Source organism: Cebus imitator, unplaced genomic scaffold, assembly GCF_001604975.1.
Source record: "Cebus imitator isolate Cc_AM_T3 unplaced genomic scaffold, Cebus_imitator-1.0 Scaffold173, whole genome shotgun sequence".
NCBI classification, from domain to species: Eukaryota; Metazoa; Chordata; class Mammalia; order Primates; family Cebidae; genus Cebus; species Cebus imitator.
In genome coordinates, this window is record NW_016107488.1 from 4155372 (window position 1) to 4176919 (window position 21548).

Consider the following 21548-nt stretch of genomic DNA (forward strand, 5'->3'; position numbering starts at 1 on the left):
CTCAGGAGGCTGAGGCAGGAGAATTGCCTGAACCCAGGAGGCAGAGGTTGCGGTGAGCCGAGATCGCGCCATTGCACTCCAGCCTGGGTAACAAGAGCGAAACTCCGTCTCAAAAAATAAAAAACATAAAAAATAAAAATACAAAAATTAGCCAGGTGTCGTGGCAAGTGCCTGTAATCCCAGCTACTTGGAAGGCTGAGGCAGGAGGATTGCTTGAACCTAGGAGGCGGAAGTTGCAGTGAGCCGAGATAGCACCATTGCACTCCAGCCTAGGCAACAGAGCGAGACTCTGACTCAAAAAAAAAAAGATACAAACAAAATAAGGTGATAGTAGGCAACTATTAATACGAGCCCATAATTTTAAAGGTTTTTCTCTAGTGTAAGAAACATCATCTCAATAGTGGCAGAATAGACTAGACTTTGTAAAATTCTTTCAAAGGTAGTTAATTATCAAGGTAATTTTTAAAAGGTTAAATGATAAATCACAAAGAATAAGACAAATTCCTAGGTCTACCATATTTCAGATTCTCTACTATAAATGAAAAAGGTTAGATTAGGTGACTGCTAAGATTCAGCTAGCTCTACATGTCAATACCTACCTTCAACAGATTTAAACAGAAGAAAAATTGAGTTACTATCTTTATTATTTATGTTCATTCATCAGCCTTCCAAAACAAATATAATTTTTCCTTACCTAAAAAGCATAAAAACTGTTGCAGGCATCAAGAATATTTCATTGCAAGCAATGAATTTCAGAATATTTTGTTGATTAGCACTTAATTTGTCCAAGACAGATCTCAGCAGAGGTAAACTATTTGAACCCCTTGCCTAAAAAAAAAAGAAAGCCAATATTAGAAATAAGTGAAGCATTTCTGATAACAATATTTTCTTTCTTTAGGTAAATAGCCTATCCAACAGGCAATACGACCAAATATATTACTTTAGAAATGATGATACAAAGTTCACAAACCATTTAAGGATAAATGCAGTACATTTTCCTGCTTTTTTTGTATTTTTAGACTTTCAAAAACAACTTTAGTAAAAGTACTTTTCATTCTTAGCTGCTTTATTTTTCTCAAGAATGATCATTGAACAAAAAATGGTTATTTCTCTCCAACCACAACAAAATCTGACTATCCAGTAATACAGTTAAAATCTCCTTCTTTAGCTAGTGTTAGAAGTTAGAGTGTAATTACTGCTGTGACCAAAGAATTACAGGGATAAAGAAAAAGGCCAATACAAAGCATAAATCTGGATATTTTAATTCAAATTTCAGTATATATGCTGTAAATGGCCTGATGCCAAGCTAGGCTTATCCAACCAAGCAATAAGAATTTCAGGAAAGCGGCAGTTCTGAAAATAAGTGCAAAAGAGATTTATTCAGTACATGCAACTTCTCTGGTATGCCAGAATTAAACACTGACAGAACAAGAGATCTGACAACTCAACACTTTTAGCGACACAAATTTCAAAAAAATAGACCTATTTCAAACTTGAAAAATTCTCCTGGAGACCGGGGGTAATTTTAAGTGCAATCCTTTATCTACAAAATGTACTAGTTTGTGAAACTTCAATAATTAACACTTCTGAACTTAAAATTTTCAAATCAGTAAATAATTTATAACAAGTTTGTAAGGTATAGAGGGACTTTTTGTGACAAATGCCAAATGTCTTAGAACTTGAACTCATGTCAGTGATCCGTAATTAAGAAGTTAGAGAAATGGCAGTTTTACTTACATCAAGGACCTTTTTCGTGTATGTGGCAGCATGAAGCAACGAGAATAACAAGACTGGGAAAATACTCACTGAAGAAAACAATTAAGGAAAACATTTAAAAGTCATCAAGCCTTCTTTGCAAAACAGACTACATATTATGTCCAAATGTACAGATCTGAAACATCTGCTAAAATGAGTTCAGTAGAATGCCTTGTTTTACTGATACACTTTAAGCCAAATCAAATTTTGTGAACTGTAAAGAAGAAAGTAAACTATTTCATTTTCTAAAATTCAGTTCTTTTAATGACAAAAATTAATAGTGAAAAAATTTTTTTCATTCATTTCTACTGAGTAACATCACAAACACTTGCTAAATTAAACTGAAATCTAGGCCATCCCAAAAGATTATAAGTATAGCTTTTAACCTTCCAACGGCTTTATTGGTCACTTTAACTTGGCCTTCAAACAGTAGTTTTATAGTACACTCACAATCTCAAATGCTGAGAAAAGAGTCTAAGATAATGTTTGAAGAGTAATTCCCCAGGTTTTAGTCCCAAAGATTAAAGATCTTTTATTACTTCTTTCCTACAAAGACTCCACTATTTTGAGATACTATACCCAAACAAGTTGTTATATTTATGCTCAAAACTTGTAAAAATTAAAATGGCAGTATATATTTTGTTTTGTATATAGTCAATTAAAACTCTCATCAGCTTAATTACAGACATAAGGAGAGAATCCTTTTGAGTCCAACTGTTTGGCTTTATGTTATGGACAAACACACACTTTTCATTCAACTTTTTCAAAAATGCAAAGTGTTCAAAAGGCCCCATTCTCCACTCCAATTTCTGCCAGGTTGATTAAAAAAAAAAAATTGTCAAGTAGTTACACAAAATGATATAGACTCTTAGTCAATTATGACTTGTCCTAAAAATATTAGCAGTTCCTAAGAACTAAACCACATTATTTTTCTATACTAACTGAAGGCCTGATATTACAGGAAATGGTGATTGCTGTAACATAATCTGAGTAGCAAATTCATTACAACCGTAACTCATTTAGGAATCCAAGGGTCCCAGTTTCCAATTGGCAAGCAAGACACCAACCTATATCCAAGTATTAGAGGAACCTTAACTCTCTAATATAGTTCTCCAAATTAATATCCTGATCAACACTTTCCCACCTCTAACAAGAATTAAGAAAAATGTCCATTTCCTAAGTAGAGATCATACACATATATATAAAGTTTAAATTTTTTAATGAATCATAGACTACTTTGAAACTGATGGAAGCTACAAACCTCTTAAAGTCACTATAAAACTCTGTTGACAATTAAAGAATTTAATTTAAACTTTGACACATATCCAGACTGAATTCAATAAACAGGGCAGTGTCAAGTAGTAAAAATAGAGCCCTGAATTGGGAGTCAAGATACCTGGGTTCCACTCCTGGCTCTGTCACTAACCTAATTTTCTTAGAACAAGTTTCATGCTCTGGCAAATGAGTATGTAGATCAAAGCTAAAAATTTCTAAGGAGTCTCATCTCTTTACAAATCCTTGGCAAGAGATTCATAATCTTAGCTTCCAACATTACCTTTTTCTTTTTTTTGGAGACGGAGTTTCGCTGTTGTTACCCAGGCTGGAGTGCAATGGCGCAATCTTGGCTCACCACAACCTCCGCCTCTTGGGTTCAAGCAATTCTCCTGCCTCAGCCTCCCTAGTAGCTGGGACTATAGGCATGTGCCACCATGCCCAGCTAATTTTTGTAGAGACGGGGTTTCACCACGTTGACCAGGATGGTCTCGATCTCTTGACCTCATGATCCACCTGCCTTGGCCTCCCAAAGTGCTGGGATTATAGGTGTTGAGCCACCGTGCCCGGACCCAACATTACTTTTAAACTATTAATACAATGTATTTAGAAAAGATAAGAGATGAAAAGCTCTAAGTACCTGTTATTAACCAAACAAGGACAAAATACCACCTTTATAAAAAGTAAGATCAGAACGCAAGTCTGTAATATTACTTTGGACCCACTTTTATTTATTACTGTATCACCTTAATAATCAGATTAGCATTTCCTGAAACTTACTAGTTTATGTTATTCCCACTGTTTACTACATTCCCTTTCTAAGAATTTAAGGAATATGAAATCCTTAAACCTTCAACATTCCCAGGAAAGAGGGGCAACCAAATAACCAATTGTATAAAAAGGCAGAAAGGTTGTCTTCACCAGTCATGAGTCTCATTTGGCAAGACCTCAGGATTCACTCAAGAAAACTTACTGAGCACCTGATCCGTGTGAGCCACTGTTCCCAAAGTTACCGACATATTGAGTTTAGTCTACATTAAAACACATTTCTGTCATTTCTATTTCTCCCTCCAAAGAAATTTTAAGCTACTAAAAGGTATGACCAAAAATCTCCATATAACTCCTCATTATAGCTCAGAAAGGCTGGAATTTTAACATTGGTGACTGCAAAATACTTCAATCAACAGATGCTGGTCAAGCCAGTAATATGCCAAACAAATGTGATTATCATTTACAGTTGTAGTAATCATTTAATGAGTTTTACCTAAAAATGAACAAATAGAAGTTATAATGGGACATTACAGACCCACGTATTTAAACAGGAAAAATTTTATCCTTACATTTCAAGCTACCCATATTATCTCGATGAAGCAAGTAATTTAAAGAGAATCTCCATACACTGAATATTTATGTGAAGTTACCGGCTTTACTCACATACAGAAAGAAATATTTTTAAAGTACACTTAAGTGTTACTCACCCACTAACTATAGATTAGGTAGGGCTTTTTAGTTAGAAAGACCTTGTCGGCATTATTACTTACTAGCCAATGTGTAGGAGGTGGATACTGACAATCGGCAAATCAGCATCTTTATTAAAAATATACCTTAAGGATTTTTTTCAGAGTGCTATAAAGATTAAATATGTCAAGATGTTATATTGGCAAAATAGGTGCTCAGGACATTTCAGTTTCCTCCTATTTCTTTTCCTTAAGACCTACAAAAATCTATTTAAAAATCTGACACTCCATGAATAGATAATATTGAGTCTCTGAGGAATATTTTACTGTGATTTATATAACATACAGATGTATCATAAACATTCCAAAGCGCTTAGAGCAGCACTTCTCCACTCACAAAATGATTTGCAGAGAGATAATCTACAGGAAAAAAACAATCAAAAAAGTTAAGTTTAAAAAACACTAGGAACTCTTTTAGTCTTACAACACACATAAAGGACCCTATAGTAACGAACCATATTTAAAAATGTTTAACCTAGCGTTTTCCAAATACACTGTAGAACTTCTTTCTCATTTTCCCCTCCTTTATGGAATACTCAGTATCATCCTACAACACATCTTTGAAATGTGAAAACATACAAATTCCAAATGAGTTCTCATTAGCTCCAGGGATCATGTATGTCCTTGTTTTCTACTCTATACAGCAAATATTAATTTCTTTGTATTATTTCATTCCCTGCTTAAATACCTCATTCCCTACTTATTTCTTGGCTACATTCCATTTGTGTATAGTTTACTGGGGGTTAAGACTGGAAAAAGCTGAGGATCTCTCTTTTTTAAAGCAAGACATCTAGACACTTTGCCAAAAACGTGAATTAAATAAAAAAATTTAAAATATTAAAGTAAGTTCTGCATAAGCTTGTACTTCGAAGCAGAATTCAAAAATATCCATTCTAATAGAGAAGCTTTCAAGAGGGAAGAACAAAAATAGTTTGAAGTTCCTAAATTAGCTCTTCACAGTTTAGACTTAAATTTTAAAGTCAGAAATTCTTACACTAAACACATCTTCATTCAAATGAAGTGTCAAGAACAAACCCAGGCTTCATGGTATGCCTTCATTGCTGAAATAATCTGAAGAGGTCTCCCATATGCTTAGTTGGCAATTTCATTGTTAAAAAAATAGAAAAGGATACTTGTAACTGGGTAGGAATTTACAAAGATGAGTGAATACAATAGGTAATGGCAGCTGTCCTCTAACAAAGCCTGGGCCAGGAATGCTCTGCTTAACTGAAAGTGTGGTAATCTTTGATGCAGCCTCAGAGCACTGGTAAGAGCATTTGCCAGCAAAGCACGTTGGTAAAAGCTTGCTGCTTCATGCAACCTGCAAATTACCAGAAGAGAGGTTATCATGAGACATAAACAACTCCAGTGTCTCTTCCTCCTTTGTGAATTGCATCATAATTGCACAACACCTAAATCACTTAATTGTCAATAGAAAAAAATTACTTGAACTTAGTCTACCTTTTTAATAGCATCACTTCATATATATACACCCAACTGAATTTTTCATATTCAATTTATAAAATTGAATTTTATAAAGCAGTGACTCTTCCTATCACATAGTAAGTAAAAATAAAACATGAACTTATCTCATTCACATGCATCAATTTTTCCTTGGATTTTCAATGTGTTCGTTCTACAAAGCACAAGATATAAAATATTCCTCTAGCTGATAATGTTATTAGGTCATTAGTACTTTAAGACTGGAACTTGCATTTTATTTGTGCCTAAACCCTTTACAGTTTAACAAGTCTTACAACTAAAAAGCATTTCATATAAACTGACTCAACAATTGAATATCGAAGGCAGCAATATGTATAATACATACCCAAGAAGAGGCAGAACAAACAAAGCAGAGCAGTAAACTGTGAACAACCGAGAAAGCCACATTGCCGTGTCCAGTTTATTGGTCATCATGAATTGCTAAATTTAAAAAGAAAAATACTGTAAGCTATGCCTGCAATTATGTTTTAAGCATCAACACTGTGTGATTTTTACGTCTACTCAAAATGTTTTAATTTTGTTCCATTTGTTTTTTAGATCATTAGGTGTACACTCTAAGGCAATGAAATGTTTCATGTATATGCTGAGTGGCAAGTCCAAATACCTTATAGTTTTCATACGGAAAGCACAAGTACTTAAACAGACATAAATGAAAAAATTATCAGCTGACTTTTTTAAAAAAAATGCAAAGACTAATTAATTAGAAAAAATAATCTTAACAGAAATTCAACTACAACTGTCTTGCTCCTTTAACACGTGTAATATTGGCTTCACCTATTTTAAAAGAACATTAAATAAAAACTAATTGCTCTCAAGAGCTCCATATGCCTATTCTTAGCAAAAAAAAAAATCTCAAACCCAAATAGGTAGGTCTCAGAGCTGAGTAAGACATCACATAAAGCCAGTTTGGATTAAATTAAGCCTTTTGAAGAAATATAAAACCATGACAGTAGTAACTACTGAACTCATTACCCTTGTAATCTGGCTACATGTGCAAGGGCCTGGCATACTGTAGGTACTCAAAATACAGCTGAAAGGTATTAAATGGCCACCAGCCTCTCTGATTACACCACTCTCTTTATCATCTCCATGTTCCCCAGAAGTCTTACCTTAGGTTCAGTGGTCCTAGATTAAACTATCATACACCATTTTCTTCTCCATTTTTTCCCATTCTATCTTTTACTTTGCTGCTTTTCCCCCTAATACCTATGTTTATTACCACTAAAGCAGAATCTTAAAATTTGTTTTCTCATTAAAATGTGTCTTATATTCAAAGTCTAAAGTGGCTTTTACATTTTTTCTCTAGGATCTTCCTAAGTAATTTTAAAATCAAGATCCACATACATGGATATATAAAGTAAACACAAGTTTCACAAACAGTATTTACCCTACTCTGGGTAATAAATTTTGACATTTTCTATTTAATTTTTTAAAAATAGCTGGTGTTTTCACTAAACTGACTTCTCAACTCACTAATAGGTCCACCTGAAGTCTAAAAACACTGCTGTATGTAATTTCATTATCTTTTGAAAAAATAAAAAAAATTTTTGGGGAAAAGTGCAAGTACATTTTAAAATTCAAGACTGTTCTACTGTATGTCTTTTTAACCCACATGCAGGTAATTTTAGAAATATGAAATACAACTCTGGTTTATTATTAAATCCATACTTACCACACTGTAACTCCAGTAAATTGAGATGATTAGCAGTAATCAAGTGAAGGATGAATCTAGCTTACTGTGCTCAGTTCCTCAACAAATATCACAACTGTGCACCATAGTTTGAAAGTTAGTTTTAGAACATTCTCCTCAAAATCTATTTGTTCAGGGTGTTTATTCTGCAATAAATCATTAAGCTATGGATTTTATTCTGTACACACTTATATATATTTTATTACACAATTTTAAAACTTTAAGAAAGTGCATTGGTATACATTTTTTTAAGAGTAAGCTCTCCAACCGTCATACTAATAAATTGCTCAGGCAAAAAGAAAAAAAAAATCACTAGATCTTTGGTTGAAAAACTGAGGAGCAATAGTCACACAGTCTCACAGTATCATGCCAAAGAACACTTTTTAATTAGAAAGGAAAAAAAGTATCTTTACAATGGAGAAACTGGTGGACACCACCTACAATCAAACAAATTCTGCAATGATGGGATAAATCAACGTAAAATGCTTCCTACATATCAGATATACATATATATGCTGCAAAACACGTCTAGACTCTTGAAAACTATCAGTATCTTTTAAAACAAAAAAAGGGAGGAGGCCGGGTGCGGTGGCTCATGCCTGTATTTTAGCACTTTGGGAGGCCGAGGCGGGTGGATCACGAGGTTAGAAGTTCAAGACCAACCTGGCCAAGATGGTGAAACTCTGTTTCTACTAAAAACAGAAAAAATTAGCTGGGTGTGGTGGCAGGCGCCTGTAATCGCAGCTAGTTGGGAGGCTGAGGGAGAGAATTGCTTGAACCCAGGAGACGGAGGTTGCAGTGAGCCAAGATCGCATCACTGCACTGCAGCCAGAGCGAGAGCGCGAGAGTCCATCTCAAAAAAAAAGGGAGGGAAGGAAGGTAGAGGAGGAGAGGGCAGCAGAACTGTTCTAGATTGAAAGAGAGTAAAGAAGATACAGCCAGTAAATTGAATGCATGCTTTTTGAGATACAGACTCACTCTGTCACCCCAGGCTGGAGCGCAGTAGCACAACCTGCCTCAGCTTCCTGAGTAGCTGAGACTAAAGGGGCGCACCACTACAACGGGCTCATTTATTTTTTTGTTTGTTTTGAGACAAGGTTTTTCTCTATCGCCCAGGCTGGAGTGCAATGGCGCGATCTCGGCTCCCTGCAACTTCAACTTGGGCGCAAGCGATCCGCCCGCCTCAGCCTTCCAAAGTGCTGATTACAGGCATGAGCCACCATACCTCGCCTAATTTTTTTTTAATTTCTGGTAGAGATGAGGACTCGCTATATTTCCTAGGCTGGTCTCGAACTTCTGAACTCAAGCAATCCTCCCGCCTTGGACTCCCAAAGTTCTGGGTTAACAGGAGTGAGCAACCGCGCCTGGCCATCGATGCATGCTTCTTGACTGAATCCCGATGAAGAGAAAGCAGCTTTAAAGACCAAGTACTGAAATTTGAACATGGATTTTATATTAGCTAATATTTCCCAAATGTGGTAACTGCACTGCGGTCACACAGAAGAATACGTAACTACTTATGGATTAAAAACTGTAGGACAATAATGCTCCGGGCACAAATAACTTGTTAGCTCCAGATCAGCATCTTAAAAAATTTACAAAAGTATAATGATATTCTCTTCATAAAGAACAAAGTGAAGAAGAAAAAGACCACTGCTCTCCTCCCTTTGCATAATTTCTATATACAATGATATAAACTAGGCAGAAATGTTCTTTGCCAGCATCCGTGTGCTCCACGTGGTGTGTCATGAATTGAGTGTCATGGCACAACCTCATGCGGCATCTTTAACCTTGGGGCCTACGATAATCAAGAGACCGAGGTGTGAGAAGAGGAAAGGCCCAATTTCCATGGCATACAGGTAAGGGTCACCAGCTCCAGGCCAGCCTGTTGTCGCTTCGGAAACAAACTGGAAGTTCCCTACATATCTGCGCTCAAGACTTCCTCTCTCCCCTAACTCCCCTACCCCAACTCATTAATCCCAGTCCTGAAAGCACTGTTTCTAGAGCGTCTGTGGACTCCAAACACTTCCTGCTTCTTCCTAACTCTTGCAAATCACGCCAAACTACCCAGCCCTCGCACTTACCACAGCGCCCGCCCCTTGCGGGCCGTTCGGGGTCGTATCTGCCATAGGGGCTCACACGAGCGTCTGCGACGGTGCAACCGCGAAGAGAGAAGAAAGAGGGGACAAAACGTCAGCGTCGGAGCCGCTGGCTTCCCTGCCTCGCGCCACACACAGGCCGGATGCACCCTGCTGGAGCTCTGACTCTTCACCAGGAAAGGGTCTTGCCCGCCCAGTGCAGCAAACTAGACCGAGGGTACCCGCAGCAATCTGGAAGTACCTGTCCCGCAGTGCCGAGATCAAAACGGTGTTTCCAGAAAGACCGGAGCGAAGGCGGAGCTTCGTAGCGAAGCCCTGAAGAGCTAACCTATGCCGCCAGCTCCAGGTTATTGCCGAACCCGGAAGTACTCCTTTCATTTCCGTGGGGAAGAGGCAGTGACGAAAAGGGAAAAAATGGGAGCGGAGCCCAGAGGCATGACGGGAAGTGTAGTTTTTTCTCCTAATTTGCGCTCCACCTGTCCTTCTGCCGATTGGCCCAGTGAGCTAAGAAATTAGCATGGGGGAGCAAGTTTTGCGTCACATACAGCTCACAAATGATCCTCCCTGCCCATTGTCAAACCATGAAATTTCTGCACTCCCTAATATAGAGGCGTCAGAAACATCTTTGATCCCTTTCTCCAGGAGCTCACTAAACCCTGTGGTTCTACCTCTACTATTAATTCTTTCGACAAGTATTTATAAGGTCTGCTTTGTGACAGCCTCCATACTTGGCATTGCGGATATGACAAGATTGCAAAAGAGAAATATGACAAGATTGCAAAAGAGGAATATGACAAGTAAACTGAAATCAGAGCATAGTGCTTGTGTAACATGTGCAGACGCTGATTTAATCACAGGGAGCACAGAGGAGGGTACCTAAATCAGAAAGGGTCTGGGGAGGTTTCCTGGGGGAGGTTTCCTGGAAAAGGCAATGCTGGCCATAGATCTTGAAGGACAAAAGTTGGCTGAAAGTGGTACCGGTGGAGGGTGTCCAGGTTCTTGGCGTGTTAAACATAGAATTAGACAAAACGCACAAACAAAGCTAGGAAAGAATAAAGCAAAAAAGCAGAGATTTATTGAAAATGAAAGTACACTCCAGAGTGTGGGAGTGAGCAAAACAGCAGCTCAAGGGCCCTGGATATAGAATCTTCTTACATCCAAATACCTGCTAGAAGTTTCATTGGACACTTGGTGTTCACTTCCTGTAAATTAAGTGGTGGCCAGCAGTCAAAAACTGAAGTGAAGTTACAAAGTTACACTCCTATGCAAACGTCTGAATGGTTACTAAAAGCAACCAATCAGAGGTACTTTCAATTTCCCATCTGCCACACAGAACAGGTTGGAGTTTGAAAAGGGAGTAGTCTCTGGTCCTTTTGTTACTTAGGCTTGAAAAGTTAGGGTTTTCTCTTCAATTTAGTTCTAGAAAGTCAGCGAGAAATAGCATTAGGTTCCCTACCTCCTATACCCTATTCTACTGCCTCAAAAGGAGACGGGGACTCCAGAGAGTAACAGAAAGAGCAAGAAGTAACACGACAGCCAGAGGACTAGCTCAGTGTGACCAGAATGACGGTACCAGTCAGGGGGTTGTGAAAGATTTCGGCTAGAGAGGCAGGCAGGGGAGTACTGAGGAAAGGATCTGAACTTGACCCTGAAATCCAGAGAACCATGGTACAATTTTAATCAGAAGTGTGACATCATGAGATTTAGAAAGATATCTCTGGCAACAGGGTGAAGGATGACTAAGGGGGCAAATTAAAAGGAAATTAGTTGTGAAGCCATTGTTATATATAAAGTAAAAATAAAATCCTAAGTCAGGGGTCTGTCTACTTACTGGACAGATCCCTCTCTTGACCAAGGAGACCCCAGCCATGATGGGACAGGAGATCAGACGCCTCATTTTATTCCCTCCCTTTTGTAGTTTAGACACAGCTAACTAGCAACTACTTAGGCAAGGAAAGTTAGGGTTTTCCTTTCAATTTAGTTCTAGGAAGTCAGCCTAAGTTTAACATGTTAATGTTACAATAAAGATCATAACATTGACAGAACAAATTCTTTGTGGGAATAGGATACCAAATTATAAACAGAACCTAAGGCCATGCCAGGCAAGTGTTAAGTCATGCACTCCCTACACTTAAAAAATAAAATATGTTCTATCACAAGAGTTTTCTTTTTCTCTAGCAGCTAAACAAAACACTGGCCTAGAGAGAAGCAATATTAAAACAATTACAACTGATCCAGCTCACAGACACTAACTGAACGCCTGCTACGCCAACCATAGTTACATCTTTGATTGCACAAGAGATTTCAGTAACTCTCTCCAGATAAGACCACTAACCATGGACTGGTTCTGGCCACTTTACAGAGGCACATGCACTTGTGTGCCTTCATCTCTGCTTCACATTTTGATGTATAGGGCCTAACTGGAATACATTAAATGTTAAGTCTCTGCCTCAAGGTGAACAGAGGTTATATGTAACATGCATGTTGCTCAATACACGTGTGTCAGGACTACCTTCACGAATATTCATAGCTCCTTCTGTAACCTGTTGAATATGCATGTTTAGCCAACCCATTCAGTATAAAGCTCCTACCCCAACCCCACCTCCTTTGAAGTGCCTGTCCCTGGCCCTTGCTGGAGGCTCCCTGCCTGTGAGATGGCCACCTTGAAGGCTGTATCTCCTTATAAGAAACTGCCACGTGTGTACCTATGCAACAATCTTGCATGTTCTTCACATGTACCCCAAAACCTAAAATGCAATAAAATAAATAAATGGAAAAAAAAAAGTAGGTTAACCAAACAGAAAAAAAAAAAAAAGAAATAAAGTCTCCTTTTCTAAATGTATAGCTCCTGTGAGTTTTAAGTTAACACATACATGTAGGAAAGAAGTGATGAGATTCTGGATTGAGGCAGTGTTGTGGGGGAAAAGAAGAGGAAAGATAACTTGTAGGTGGCTTCTAAGATGTGGTGACTAACTAGGTATAGGTGGGTAGAAAAAGGAATGTCATCTGCTGAGACCTGGAGAAGAGTGTAGAAAAAAATGTATTAGAAGAGCAGTAGATTGAGAATCAAATATGAAGGGGCTAAGAAGAGGGAGCTGACTGGAGACCTACTGGAAAGCTAGTACCCTGTTGGAAAACCATGAGACTGTAATGCTCCTCCTCTGTCAGATGTGTATTTATCCTCCAGTATCCATGGCCAGACCAGGTGCTAGTCAGCTGCAGCCTAGAAATCAAATGGGGTTCTCTTGAAACAGTACAAATTTCATTTTCTAAGGCCACTGCCCAAGTTCAGGTTCTTCAGATCTCTAGCCTGGATTACTCATCCTCCTAGCGAAGCTAAAATTTCACCTCCTCTAAACTCTTCCCATATCATTTACTACACACACACACACACACACACACACATATTTTGAGACGGAGTCTCGCTCTGTTGCCAGGCTGGAGTGTAGTGGCATGATCTTTGCTCACTGCAACCTCCACCTCCCAGGTTCAAGAGATTCTCCTGCCTCAGCCTCCTGAGTAGCTGGGATTACAGATGCCTGCCATTACGCCTGGCTAACTTTTTGTATTTTTAGTAGAGACAGGGTTTCACTATGTTGGCCAGGTGGTCTCGAACTCCTGACCTCATGATCTGCCTGCCTCAGCTTCCCAAAGTGCTGGGATTACTGGTGTGAGCCACTGTGCCTGGCCTCTGTTGCCTTTTTTCTATTGAGTTATCTTTTATTATTGTCCATTATTATTGATTTGTTGGCATTTTAAAAATTTTCGTTAAAATTATGTTTTGATACTAGTTTTTGTTATAGTATTACTAGTAGAGGGTCTTGACTGCAAGTTGTCCAGATTCTTGGCATTTTGAACAAAGAATTGGACAAAACGCCCAGCAAAGCAAAACAAGATTGAAGCAATGAAAGAACAAAAGCAGGGATTTATTGAAAACAAAAGTGCACTACACAGTGTGGGAGCTGGCCAATACAGAATCTTCTCAGGTCCAAATACCCTCTAGAGGCTTCCCATTGGCCACTTCATGCTCACTTCATATAAATGAAGTAGTGTCCAGCAATCAGTTGCTTTCTGCAACCAATCAGAGGCTGAAGTGGAGTTACAAAGGTCACACTCCTGTGCAAACATCTTCACCTTCACCTTCCTCTCTTCCTCTTCTTCTAAGGCCACCAGTTCTCTCTGATTGACCCCATCCTTATAACTTCAGTTAACCTTAATTACTTCCTAAAGATCCTATCTCCAAATACATACAGTCACATGAGTGTTAGGGCTTTGACATATGAATTTTGGGGAACACAATTCAGTCCATAGCTACATATGAAGTTGCAAAGGTAAAAGCTAAGGTGAAGTTACAAAGTTGCACTTTCACACAAACAAAGATTTGTGTGAATCTCAATCAGTCAGATTTGTTGGACAGCCAATTTCCCAACTGCCATGCAGAAAAGTGGGGATTTGCAAAGGGAGTAGCTCTGGTCCTTTTGTTACTTAGGGTTTTCCTTTCAATTTAGTTCTGGGAAGTCAGCGTGAAACTGCCTTAGGTTCCCTGCCTCCAGACCCTATTCTCCTGCCTCAATATGAGTTGAAAATTTTCCTTTCCCTTTCAAAGCTGAATGAAAATACTAAACGACTATACAGGAGAAGGATGGAGGGAGGGTCCTGCCACCTTAGACCCCAAGCTGAACTGGAAAATTGCTAGGCCATGGCTCTGTGAATCTGCTAAATGGAGACAAATGAGAAAGGGGCACAAACCAGCTTGCTTTCCTAATGGTTCGTGGTTTCCCTGCCTGATTATTGTAAGATGATACTCCCCATTAAAACTCTTTTTAATAGGTTGATTTTGTTTTGCTGACTGAATCAACTTAATCACATTAATCTAATACTGGAGTTCTTTTGATTTCACTGTCTTTGCTTCTTCTGCATTCTCAGATGTGCTGAATATAGCCTAATAAGGACCACAAATGTGGGCCTATAATGGAGGTTTTAGAAAGGTTTCTAAGAAGTACTTATTTGCTTTGAATGAATAAAAATCAGAAGATAACAACTTCGTTAGATTTGTACCATAGTTATCCATACAAACAGTGTTCAATTTTACCAACAGCTAGACTTTCTTCTTCCGTTGTCTTCTCCTAGAGCATAAGCATTTCAAAGGCAGACTATGTTTTCTCCATTTCTGTGCCATTTCCCCAGGCTTCAAACAAAACCATAAATGTTGATGTGGATACCAGGACAGTGTTTCAGGCAATTTAGATGCAATATAAAATAAACTGATGCCATAGTGAAAGAAGTTGAAGCCACTTTGCCAAGATACCTGGTTCTGGTAAGATATTTTAGTGTTTGGTTTCCACTATTGAATGCAATGACATCTATCATTTTTTTTCTGGAAAAAGTATCTTTAGTAGTTTTATGTTTTATGTTCCGTTTAATGTATAGATACCATTTGAATCTCCTCTTTTATTGTTTCTAACAATTGGAATTTGTCTTCTTTTTTTCCTACTGTAGTTCTTTACTTTCTTCCTTGATCATTATTTTTGGTAATAAGATAACTTCTCAAATATACATGGTTTTCTTAGTCAGGACTCTCTTGATTGTAGGTGACAGAAATTAAGCCCAAACAGACTTATGGGTGACAAAAGGCAAAATAATATGACTACTCTGAAAAGATCAGAGGTAGGCAATCTTTTAATAGACACGCCTAGATTTAAGAGCCCACATGACATCAAAGAAAACTATGTTCTTGTCTCTGCTTCCCTCTGAGTTGACTTCATTGTCAAGTTGATTTTCCTTCAACTTTAGTCCATATTTCACCAGGTTAGCAAGACCAGCCTGTAGAAAGTGCCTCTTGCTTGATACCTTCAATTTAATGATCCAGGCTTGATTCTCACTGGATCAAATTTGCTTGCACAAAAATTCTTAAGCTAATCATTTAGTTTAAGAGACAGATTGGCCAAGTTTGGGTCATTCACTCACTCTTGTTTGAATGGAGTGTTCTGAAAGGAATGTATGCAACATTGTTACAGCATGTAGCTAGCATAGTAGAGGAGGACAGGAAAGGGCACACCGCCTGCCCCACCACACACACCGCAGAAGTGTTGGGTGAACATCAGGGGATGGTTGGGCTGTTAACTGTCTCTCTAGAGTAATAATTGGTTACAGTCAGCACCAGGAAAGGGCAGTCTCCCAATAGATAGAAAACACCTGAAACTGGTGATCAGCAGCTTCCTGATAAGATCTCAAGAGTTGGGCAAGTAAGCTCAAGCAAGCACATGCAGACAGCAGCCCACACCAAGGGAAGAATCGGGAGAGTAATGAAAAATCCCGGAAATATGCCAACATGTAAAGCCCCAAGTCAAAAGGTCAAACCATGCACTTGATCTCTTAAGTCACCCACTTGGCCCTCTTCCAAGTTTACTTTACTTCCTTTCATTAATCTCTGCCATATGCCTCTTGGTTGAAATCTTACTTCCGAGGAGACAAGGATTGAGGTTGCTGCAGACTCGTATGGATACAGATTTGCAGCCGGTAGCAGGATGAACCTCATTTGAGACTCTGTGTATTGCGATAAAAAGAACAAGGTATGGATGCCAGGGACAGCCAAAAATTTGATTCTACTACTCCCTCTCTCGCTCTCTCTCTCTCTATATATATATAATACTTTTTATATTTTGAATTCTTTCCGTGCCTGCCAATTAATGTCTATTTGATAAGAATTTCTATAGGGTCAAGGTCAATTCCTGAGCTTATTTTAATTGAAGGTAAGAAAATCCTAGTGTAACACAAACCTCAGAGCTGAAGCAGTTGACTACCAAGAGGCCATATTCCATTTGGCTAGAAATTGGCAGATGGAACAAGAATTGATTCCAGAGTTATTGATGACTTGGCTCTCCCCCTGTTTTCAAGGGGGATTCTACTGAACCATCAAGTCATCGATTTGCTCATTTCTGCTTCCATCAGTGATTAATAATTCTGTGGTCAGATAGGGTATCTTTGCAATTGCTAAGTGCTAAGTCATTCATCTCATTAGGAATACATTCCTACTTTTATTTGCTGCCTGAAAAGAATGCACCATGAGCTCTGCAGTTATAGCTTGAGTATGAGGTCTTAATTAAGAAATGAAAATTATTGTTACCTTTAAAAATTGGTAATGTTAGAAAAACTTGAAGACTTTGGAATGGGTCACGTTCAGTGGAATGCTGAAGACTGGGGATTATCTGATGCTGTGTCAATGTACCTTTGTCTTTGACTAGGCTATTTTTTAAACTCTTGAAGTTGTAAATAAATAATAGCAATGCAACTAATTCTTCTCTATTACTTCTCCATTGATGATGTGACAAATTTTGACACATTTCATGACTTAAAATAACACGTTTCTTAACTTATAGTTCTGGAGGTCACAAGTCCCACACAGGTCTCCCCGGGATAAAATCAAGGTCTGGAGGGCTCTACTCCTTTATAGAGGCTCTAGTGGAGAATTCATTTTTTTTTTCTTTCTAGCTTTAGACCTCACCTTTGATTATTGGACTCCTTTCTGCATCTTCAAAGCCAGCAATGTTGCATCTTTCTGAACATTTCTCCATAGACACAACCCTCTCTGACTCTCTTCTGCCATACTCTTCCACATTTTTTTTTTTTTTTGAGACGAAATCTCGCTCTGTCTCCCAGTTTGGAGTGCAGAGGCACAATCTCCACTCACTGCAACCTCCACATCCTGGGTTCAAGTGATTCTCCTGCCACAGCCTCCTGAGTAGCTGGGTTTACAGGTGTGCCACCACACCTGGCTAATTTTTTTTTTTTTTTTGTATTTGTAGTAGAGATGGGATTTCATCATGTTAGCCAGGCTGGTCTCAAACTCCTGACCTCAGGTGATCCTCCTGCCTCAGCATCCGGTAGTGCTGGGATTACAGGCCTGAGCCACCGTGCCTGGCCCAGGCTTTTCCACTTTTAAAGACTTGTGATTATTTTAAACCCAGTTGGATAAGCTGGGGTACTTTCCCTATAATAAGGTCAGATGATTAGCAATCTTAATTCCACCTGTAACCTTAATTCCCCTTTGTCATGTAATTTAACAAATTCACAGGTTCTGAGGATTAGGATGTGGACTTTTTGGGATGAGACGCAGGGAAGGGTAGTATTATTCTGCTTACCACATCTATAGACATGCAAACAAATTCTGCCAAATGGAGACTAAATTGACTTTTCTACCTATCTACTCCTACATTAAAAATCCACTTTTCTTTCTATTTGTAAGTTCATGTCAATATTCCTTTATTCTATATAAATTTATAGTCTTTGAATGGGGTGTGGTGGTTCACTCCCATAATCCCTGCACTTTGGGAGGCTGAGGCAGGAGGATCATTTGAGGCCAGTAGTTTAAGACCAGTCTGAGCAACATAATGAGACTCCTGCCTCTAAAAAAAAAAAAAAAAATTCTTTTTTTAACTAGCCAAGCATGGTGGTGCACACCAGTAGTTCTAGCTAGGATTGCTTGATCCCAGGAATTCAAGGCTATACTGAGCTACGATTGTGCCACTGCATTCCAGCCTGGGCAAGAGAGCAGACCTTGTCTCTTTAAAAAAAAAAAAAAAAAAACAAAAAAAATTTAAAAAAAAAAAAAAAAAAAGAGAGAGAGAAAATCTTGACTTCTCCATTGACTCGGTGTCAACAGCCTTCCCAGTCCCCACATTAATTGAGCTACACAAAATCTTTGACATGTATTTATTTTATAGATAATATAAAATAATTCTTTATTTTGTAAATATTACATATCTATAATGTCAAATTTTACCTTTTTTGAAAATTTATCAGAGACTTAGCTACTAAAGATAGAAAAAATATGTAAAAAATATGTACACTAGACATATATTCTAGGGCTTCAGAAACTGCATCTGTCCCCCACTCTTTTCCATCTTCTTATAAATGTCAACATGCACAGGAGATGGACCTCGCTGGGACTGTAATGGCTGCTGGTTGCAAGTTGGAGATCAGAGTATCTCTCCCTGACATTTCAAATTCAACTTTGCACCATAATCAACTCGAGAATTGTTTAAAATCACCTACTCATTACTCTAACTGGGTCCTAGAGAAATTTTACAATCCACTTTTTTCCCTGGTTTTCAAAGTTGTTTGAGTAGTTTCTAGCCATTATCATGTTTGCTCCTGAGGCATGCCAAGAAAGAGAGAAAATTCTTGGGCTAATTACAGAGTACACTGACATGGAGGTGAGCTCCTGGCAGGCTCAGGGTATAGCTAGTAAACAGTAGAGTTTTGAAGCTGAGGGGAGTGGTGGCCCAGCAACAGTAGGCCCCAGAGCAGGCCTCAAAGCATGTCCCACACAGCCATGTACAGAGAAGTGTGTCTCAGCATGGGGTGGGGGGAGGGGAAACACAGACAGATGTCTCCACAGCAGTGCCTCCCAGCCCACCTGGCCTGTACCCTCTTAGCTATGCCCTTCCTACTCCTCTGGAGAGGCCACTACCCCAACAATAGCCAAGACAGTGGCTCTCTTGTGCATGCATGTACATGTGTGTATGTAGACACACACACCTTCCTTGCATACAGCTCCAGGAAACGCAGCCCCAGCAGAGCCACAGGGGCTTTCTCTGTGGGTGGATAGTGCACTTATATATACGCACCCCACTCAGGACTCAGATCCAAGCAGAAATACCTCCTGCAGCCTTGCCTGTCACCAATACAGTAGGAGAGGGTCCTGAATGGGGAAGCGGGGTGCCCACCAGAGGCCTTAGTAGGCCAGACATGTGGCAGTGGCCCATGGCAGATTCACCAGTTGCCTTTCACTGCTTTGAGTCACTCAGGAGGCTCTGGGCCAGAAAGATGCTTAAGATCTGGAGGACTATCTGGAGGAAATACTCACAAAGACCTTGGTTGTAACAATCAAGTTGTCAAGCAGCCATTTCTCAAACTGACACGTGCAGCCTTTGGCATGGATGGATCCCTGCTGCTCCAGCTCCAGTTTAAGCCAGACATCACAGTAACGCAGTCATTGTCCCAGTTAACACCCGAGGTTCGTTGCCTCATGCCAAGGAAATCAAGGACATAGAAACACACACAAGGAGTGAGTTTAAGAACAGAGGTTTAATATGTGAAAGAAGGAGAAAAGAAAATAGCTCTCTCTCCTGCAGAGAGAGAGGGGCACTCGAGTGGGTCTTCTGGTCCTGTGATGAAGTGCGGGTGGGGCAGGGGTGTTTATAGACTGGCTTGAGGAGGTGGTGCCTGATTTACATAGGGCCCAAAGATTGCTTGGACCAGGTGAGACGTTTACATAGTGCATAAGAAAGCTGGCCGTCCCACCCTAGTCTTCTATTATGCAAGTGGCTTCTCTACTTGACCAGCTCCATATTGTCTGCTCCTTACTGTATACGTGGTTGGCAAGGAAAAAGGAAGATGGAGCCACCATGTTGAACATGCCTAGCCCCTAGGTAGCCTTTTCCTATTGGAACAGCTGCTGGCATTCACCCATGCAAGCTTCTAGCTTGCTTATCTATGTCTGCAGCTCAATTTTACTGGCTGCTTTGTGTTAGAAAAGAAACTATTTTGGGGCTGCTTTTCTTTAAAAGGAAAACCTTATCTAGGACTTCCTTATCCTTGCTAAATTCCTTATGCTTCCTTACCCTAAATAATTTCTTTTTAACTCCTATATCAATAGCCATACTGGGTGCTGAGGGCATCTTCTGCAGGGCCCCTGATGCAGCAGGAGAAGAGTAATGCTCAGTGCTCCCATCTTGGTTCAAGTCAGAGCTGTTGAAGTAGATGCGGAGGTTCCAGTCATGGGGCCCTTGGACTCTGCAGCAAGACCAATATTCCTAAGCAAAGTCAATGAGCTTCTGGAGGTCAATGTTGTCATGGTAGGTCTTGACATTGTGGTTGCTAAAGTGGTTGAGCTGGTCTTGAATTCAGTCTTTGAAGACAAAGACCAGGATCCCTATTGCCAGCTCCAGGAAGAAGATCAGGCCAAAGAATATGGAGAAAAACTTGAACAGAATGGTGTTCCCCTAGAGGGTCCTGATACAGTCAGCAAGGCCTGGCACCAACATGATGCCTCCATCAACCACAAATGGCCACCCAGCTCTGTCAGCCCTGATCATCCCAGGCCCAGAGGCTGATGGCCAGGAACAGGGACTCCAGCACCCAGAAGACAAGGTTAAAAGCAAACAGGAAGTATTTCCCACAGTAGCAGACCTCAGCTTCCTGGAAGTGCCCATGCTTGCCAGGCATGGGCAATAGCCATCCATGGGCCCAGGAACCAGAGCTGAGATCAGGAGGCTGGGCTGACTCCTCCCACTCCTGTGGGCCACCCTGGGCTAGAGCTGCCTGCAGCCTAGCCTGGAGGCTGTGGCTTCATGCCCTGACCCACAATCTTCTTAAAAAGAAAGCTGGTAGGTTGCAACCACCCTGCCTTCTACCTTTGACCCACAAATAATGTTTTGCAAGATTACATGAAATTTCTAAGCATTTCTGCTTACAAGTGTAAAGTATCCAGTCACTCTTCACAAGGACATAGGAAAGGAGAGTTCTCCATTCTGATGTGTGACAATTACCCTAGCTCTGTTCTCTTTCATGTCAAACACCTCAATTCACCCTGATAGAATAACTTACTATATAAACTTTACCCTACTTATTGAAACACAACTACCCAATAGACAAAAATTTCTAATAGTCTAGAACCAACAAGGAAATGGGAGACAATGAACTTGACAC

The 21548-nt window shown here is 39.6% G+C and overlaps 1 protein-coding gene and 1 pseudogene across 3 annotated transcripts in view; both read right to left on the reverse strand.

Moving 5' to 3' along the window:
- Positions 1-10220, reverse strand: part of TMEM33 (transmembrane protein 33) — a 20680-nt gene extending 10460 nt beyond the window's left edge. Inside the window, exons 1-6 of one of the 3 annotated variants that reach the window (XM_017544916.2) lie at positions 10078-10209; positions 9822-9884; positions 6373-6467; positions 5678-5865; positions 1738-1805; positions 695-828 (exon numbers count right to left, since the gene is read on the reverse strand). In XM_017544916.2, the coding sequence (XP_017400405.1) occupies positions 695-828; positions 1738-1805; positions 5678-5865; positions 6373-6467; positions 9822-9866 (530 nt within the window). In that variant the 5' untranslated portion in view covers positions 9867-9884; positions 10078-10209. Of the gene's footprint in view, positions 1-694; positions 829-1737; positions 1806-5677; positions 5866-6372; positions 6468-9821 lie in introns of all 3 variants that reach the window. The other 2 variants (XM_017544915.2, XM_037744420.1) reach the window with 2 other exon arrangements.
- Positions 10221-19610: 9390 nt separating this feature from the next.
- LOC108315525 lies at positions 19611-21065 on the reverse strand (annotated as a pseudogene).
- Positions 21066-21548: the final 483 nt, after the last annotated feature.